This window comes from Equus przewalskii, chromosome 4 (assembly GCF_037783145.1).
Source record: "Equus przewalskii isolate Varuska chromosome 4, EquPr2, whole genome shotgun sequence".
NCBI lineage: Eukaryota > Metazoa > Chordata > Mammalia > Perissodactyla > Equidae > Equus > Equus przewalskii.
In genome coordinates this window covers 617,061-623,060 of record NC_091834.1, presented here as the reverse complement: position 1 = coordinate 623,060, position 6,000 = coordinate 617,061, and the positions used below count along the sequence as shown (strand labels likewise).

General features: G+C 35.9%; 1 protein-coding gene across 2 annotated transcripts in view; it reads right to left on the bottom strand.

Annotated features, from left to right (window-relative positions):
* Positions 1-491: 491 nt before the first annotated feature.
* SEMA3C (semaphorin 3C) overlaps positions 492-6,000 on the bottom strand; it is a 161,860-nt gene continuing 156,351 nt past the window's right edge. For both annotated transcript variants that reach the window (XM_008537379.2, XM_008537380.2), the window contains exon 18: positions 492-3,362. In XM_008537379.2, the coding sequence (XP_008535601.2) occupies positions 2,949-3,362 (414 nt within the window). In that variant the 3' untranslated portion in view covers positions 492-2,948. The remainder of the gene's footprint in view (positions 3,363-6,000) is intronic.

The window sequence follows — 6,000 nt, the reverse complement described above, 5'->3', positions numbered from 1 at the left end:
ACACTTGGCTAGTAGGAACTGGGGCAGAGACTCAGTAACTTTCCCAAGATAGGACAGCAAGCTGGGATTCAAATCCAGGCTGTCTGGCCTCAAAGCCCAAGCACCTCTAAACCATACTTTTTTTTCCGCCGTAGACACAACAGAGTCTGAATAACTGTTCACAGAAGTGAGTGGGTGTACAGTACCTCTTAAAGAGAAAACAAATATGAATTTGCTTGCATATGTATAAAAAGTCATGAAAATACACATAGAAACTGACAACATTAGATGCTTCCGGGGTTAGACTTAGATAAACGAGGGACAGTGATACGAAGAGAGTTTTCCATGCATAGCCTTCTGGAAGTCTGAATTTTGAAATATCTAGATGCATGACTTTTACAAAAATGGATAAATAAAACATAAAAAGAAAAAAAATTATAAGATTCAGTTGATTCTATCACATCAACAAGCAATTGTAAACCTGACATTAAAAAGAAAAGTTAAAGACATCCTTGGAGAATTCAATATGTTTTATTTTGACAGGCAAAGGATTTCCTCAACATCCAATTAAATATGAGTATGCCAAGTACATTGAGTTTGTTTCCTCACACGGAGTGAACATTCACCGTAACAACAGCTTCATCATGCTAAAATGTATTCACAAACCTACACTTTGAAATAAAAAGTGCATTGCTAGGACATTTTATGTATAATACAAAGGGAAAACATATCAAGTCATTGAATTGTCAAACTACCCAAAACAAACCCAACCACCAACATTCAGTATACATTAACGATACTTTTGAGAAAGAACATTTTCTTTGCATTTGGCTCTTACGTTCAAGAAGGAGTTCTATAATTTTAAAAGAAAAGTAATGAAAGTATATACAATTTAACAGTGTTCCAAACAGAAGGTATTAAATAGCACAAATAATATTACGAACTAAACACCTTATTGTCTATCAGTTTGGGTTTACATGAAGCAAGGGGAGCTGTGAAGTTACCTTGTCCTCTGACCCTAACACGTTTCTACTGTCACCTCCGTACATAAAGAGACTGGCCAGCGACACAGAAGAGTACTCGGTTCCACACACACTTCTGTTTCTGCACGTGGAGGAGGAATCAGGAGGTTTACACCCTTTAAGCAGGCAAACAATTTGTACGATAAACTGCTCTGGAGGCCACTTTAGAATCAGACACATTAGGAACGATAGCTTATTTAGTAGCTTTTGTTTTGGATGAACATTATTTATGTTGTGCATTTTACCTGCCTTCTCCATGGAGGCCTCCTCTTACAACATCACAGTCCACAGCCATTTACATAATAAACCATTTTCCTAGACTCTGATCGTGATGACATTCATTTGGACGGTTTTAGCTCTCGAGGCTTTATACTGCAGTTGCACAAAAGGTGACACATCGACCTTGATTACCTTCTTCATGGATTGTTAACTACAGATAAGACTTTTGTACTAGATCTTAATTAGGAATATGATGCAATTTCTGTTTGTACCTGGAAACATGAAAATATCTTTAAAAGTAAAAAATGAAATATCTAAAGTTGTGTCTTTAAAAGAAATATGAGAAAATGAAGAAATCTTTCATATTTATCCCATCCAATTGTTATTTGGAATTAAAAATTCAATATTAAATTATTTTAATAAGATCATCCAAACATACAATTAGAAGATAATTATTTTATTCATCACAAAACTTATTCAGCACAGAACTTACCACATTTGTATTTCTCTACCAGTGAAAATACCGTACCAACATTCTTTTAAAAGAAAGTATGTCTATTTTTGTTCATATTAGAATTTTTCTTTCATTTCTCCACAAAATGAGCACCTCTCCAGCAAACACAAAAGATCATAAAAAAAATGAATTGGTGACTTAAAAAAGAGTATGATATCTGAGGTTGGGAAACCAAAAAAAGGGGAGTTAATCATCAAAATTAATTACTGAAGTCAAAAACTAGTCACATTTTTAAATGAACTTAACAAAATTGCACTTTCTACTTTGTTTTTTCTTTTTTTTTCCATTTTGATGTTTTCACTCCTCATACTCAACTTTGACATTTCAAAAAATTTTTCTTTTTATATCGTTTCATCTGCCCCACAGATTAGAAAATTAGAACAAACACAGTAATCCATTAAACAGCATAAGATTATATTCTCTGAGCCTCGAATAACTTAAGTAACTTCCAAAAAAAGAAAGTGCTTTGTTTGGAAGATGATGACAAAAGAATATAAACTTAAATGCTTCACCAACATAACTCCAATCAAATACGTTTATGGTGAGGGTCAGTCACGCCGTCTTCCTGAGACAAGGGAACAAAGATCAATGGCCGATATCAGCAACTGACAGCCTTTACTGTCTTCGAGAAACCAACCATATATTTCACTGGAAGCTTATAAACTCCTCGTCTTCTCTTCATGAATCGCTCACGTTTCATATGACTTTTAGATGCCCTCTTCCTTGTCTTTTTTCTATGCTACACGTCTTTTGACAGTTACTCTGTCACACGCTTTTATACAACTTTTACCAGGTAAAAGTTGTGATCTTGGCCTTTGCTTTCATACATAAAATCACTGACAATTAGAAATCTAAACCCTTAAAGCAAGGAAGGAAGCTCATAGGGTTATGGCCCTCGTTCAACTAAGGGATGTAAGAATTCTACTTTTACAGCCGCCATATTGATTTTGAAGAAAAAGTAAATAAAGATATAAATAAAATCTGGCTTAAGTTAAATATTTATATGCACCATGGGGACCATGACATGTCTAGTGCTCGTCAATACAGACACGAAAATGCATGCTCACTTCAGTTCTTGTAACACCCACTTCAGGAGTGAGTACCCACCCTTCTCAGGAATTTTCCATGGGGAAAGCACAAGATTCTTTGCTGAAAATTTGATGATTGAAGACAGACCGTTGCTACTGGAAGCATAAGCCCCATGTAAGAAAACATTATGACTCTGGCAACTGATTCCTCCTGTTCCGACTTTTCCGGCTGTTGATGAGAGCCTTTAACTTGCCGTAGTCCCCTCTCATCTTCTGGGATTCTTCTCCCTGTTGATGCTGCTGCCGAGAGTCCTTGCAGTACTGGTTGATCATCTGCATCTCCGAGTGGCTGAAGGCACCCATGATGTCCTTCGGGTGGAAGGGGAGAGCCCTCACTGAGCCGGCCCAGGTCCACGGGGACCACTTGTCTGTCACAACGGCCACCATCTCAGAATCTAAGACTTTCAAGTTGATCTTGGCGACGGTCTGCTTGAAGCTGTTTTCCGTGGCGATGCAGTGATACAGTCCTTGGTCAGAATCCTGAACTGCGCGGATCAGGAGTCCCTGTGACGTGGCAATGATCCGTTCGTTCAGCTTCACCTGAAAGAGAGACACGGAAGTTCAGAGAACCCAGCTCTGTACCTCCTAGAAAGATTTGACCAACACCCACAGGGCATGGCTGACTTCGCACATTTGGCAAAAGCAGTGCGTGCTAACCAGCTTCCATCTTAGTGGGCACAAATTTTTGGTCAGTCCGGTTGCCTTTTTTGCACAGGAGACCTTGTCTCAGGGGCACTGAATCTATTAAAGTCGGGGTGAAGCTATCACCCATACTGCCAAAAACAGCTCAAAGCACACTCTCTTTGGACTGAAGCAGTTTCCCACATACAGGCCCAGAGTTTTGGTTGCTTTTGGAATGTCACAGTCAACATACATAAATGAAACCCCCAGATAATTTAAAATATCTATTTCACCCTAGAGTTCCTGCCTTTTATTGTAACAAAAACACTCACTTATTAGTAAAAACCATGAAGCCACAAGTAAAGGGTTGAATTCACCTTTTATCAATGAATAAATGAATATTCTCCTAATAAAAAATTATATAAGCAGAGGCAGAGTTTTGAACATTATCAAGGCTTTTCCCAATTATCCCAAACTAAAGACTAACTGAAAATAAGCTGAGTGTCGTTGTCTCGTGAGTCTTCCAAGTGGTTCCACATTCCATGGAAAGGTGATAAAAAGCTATGAGGTTAATATTTAACCAATTTACAGGCTACTCCTGGAAAACTGTCTTTTGGTGGACATCAGCAAAGTGCTTGAAATCCATCTTCCCTACAGTTCCAGCTCTAGCATTGTCAACAAACAGATAAAAACCCAAGTGGTAAGAAGTTCTCTGACATGTATACCCTGGAATGCTCTTTCACTAGAGAAAGGGAAGAAATTTGATCCAAATCAAAATAAAGGAATGCAAGTGAAATGTTTTCCTAAACAGTAAATTTCTATGTAAACACATATTTTATTGTTAATGAAATCTAAATCAAAGGTAGGTTGTTTTAGATAAAAAGTAACCCACACATGAAAGCACAAAAAGGCAACGTATAGTATTGAAATACAGACAACAGAGCAGAACCAGAAAAGAGAGATGAGGAGGAAGGAAGGACTGAAACATATAAAGTTTTGATGTTAATTCAATTTTCAAATTAAATTTAAATGTGCCTCGTTTAAATAATTAAAATGGCTTAAATGTGCCTCAGAAATAGGTTAAACAATGTAAGAATACATTCAGAAATGAAAGAAAAGAAAGCTCTTTCCTGTTTGTGCAAAAGCGGGAAAAACTTTGGAGGCCAATTTGATAAGATCCAAAAAAAATGTATGTAATACTTGGTGCAGTAATTTCATTTCCAGGAATTCATATAGAAGATGAACTCTCACAAGTATGCAGATATTTGTTTACATGATGTTTTTCATAGGAAGAAAAACAAGAAATGACCTAACCAGCTTTAAAAGTTTAAGGTACGTTCATACAACAGAGTACTAGGCAGCCAAAAAAAATGAGGTCGCTCCATAGGCACTGATATTGAAACGGGTGTATATGTCTGTGTGTGTCAGAGGGAGAGAGAGAGAGAACTGGGAAAATTATGGAGAATATTTGGAGTATTTGGAGGGATAAATAATGATTGAATATATAATTCTTGGTAGTTTTATACTCTGGGAAGTGGGACAAAGTATTGAAATGGAGGTGGAATTTAGTTTTTACCTTACGCTATTCAGTATCAATTATTTGAATTTTTATCCACACGGTTTTACCATTGTCTTATTTAAAAAAAAAAAAAAATGTTCAACATTTACCTGTCATTAATATAAGAAATAAGTGTATGTTTGCCTAAACTACTAAGGAAGAATTAATATAAATTTAACAAAATATTAATAGTTTATTCAACTAAATTAAGAATGAGTGAAATTGTGCTCTTCTTAAATTCTGGACATAATAGATTTTCTAATTATATTAAAGTTAACTTTTTCATAATCTTAAATTAAGCAGTCTTATGTTTTTGAGATTGGAAGAAAAACCAAGATAGTAATATTTGGTCTCCACATTCTTGAGCATTCTGAAATAAATGAGAATAACCACAAAAGAGGTGAAATTTATAACATATTCCATTTTTAATTTCATTTATTGATTTCTGTGGCATGGATTTGGCCTGTATATATTAATTTAATTTTAAATAATAGAAATTATATTCACTTCTTGTATATTATTCTATTGAAATTTCTACTGAGTAAGAGAAAAACATTTTATCCATGTTAGGTAATCCCTGTTTGAGTTTTAGATTTCCAGTGCACATGTACACATGCAGACTTTCTCAGAAGGGTGGTTCTTGTCCATATGTCACGCTCTAGCCTGAGAACTCCATTTCTGTATGATAACCATCATCACACACTATTCCTACCCTGGGTTACTTTGCGAGGCAATTATTATTATAATCCAGATCCATGCAAAAGAATTTAAAATTAACTAGACTGTAAAAATTTGATGGCAGACTTTGTAGCAAAGAAAACACATCTCAAGCAATAATTTTTTATGAATGAAAATTTTCTTAATTATTTTTTTAGGATCATAGAATTCCGGGGCAGGAAGGGGCCCTGAAGTCCATCGAGCTCATCTTTCCTCTGGATAGTTAAATCTCTTCTTATGCAAGTGGGTCATCGGCCCGTGGCTTAATATTCAGAGACGGGA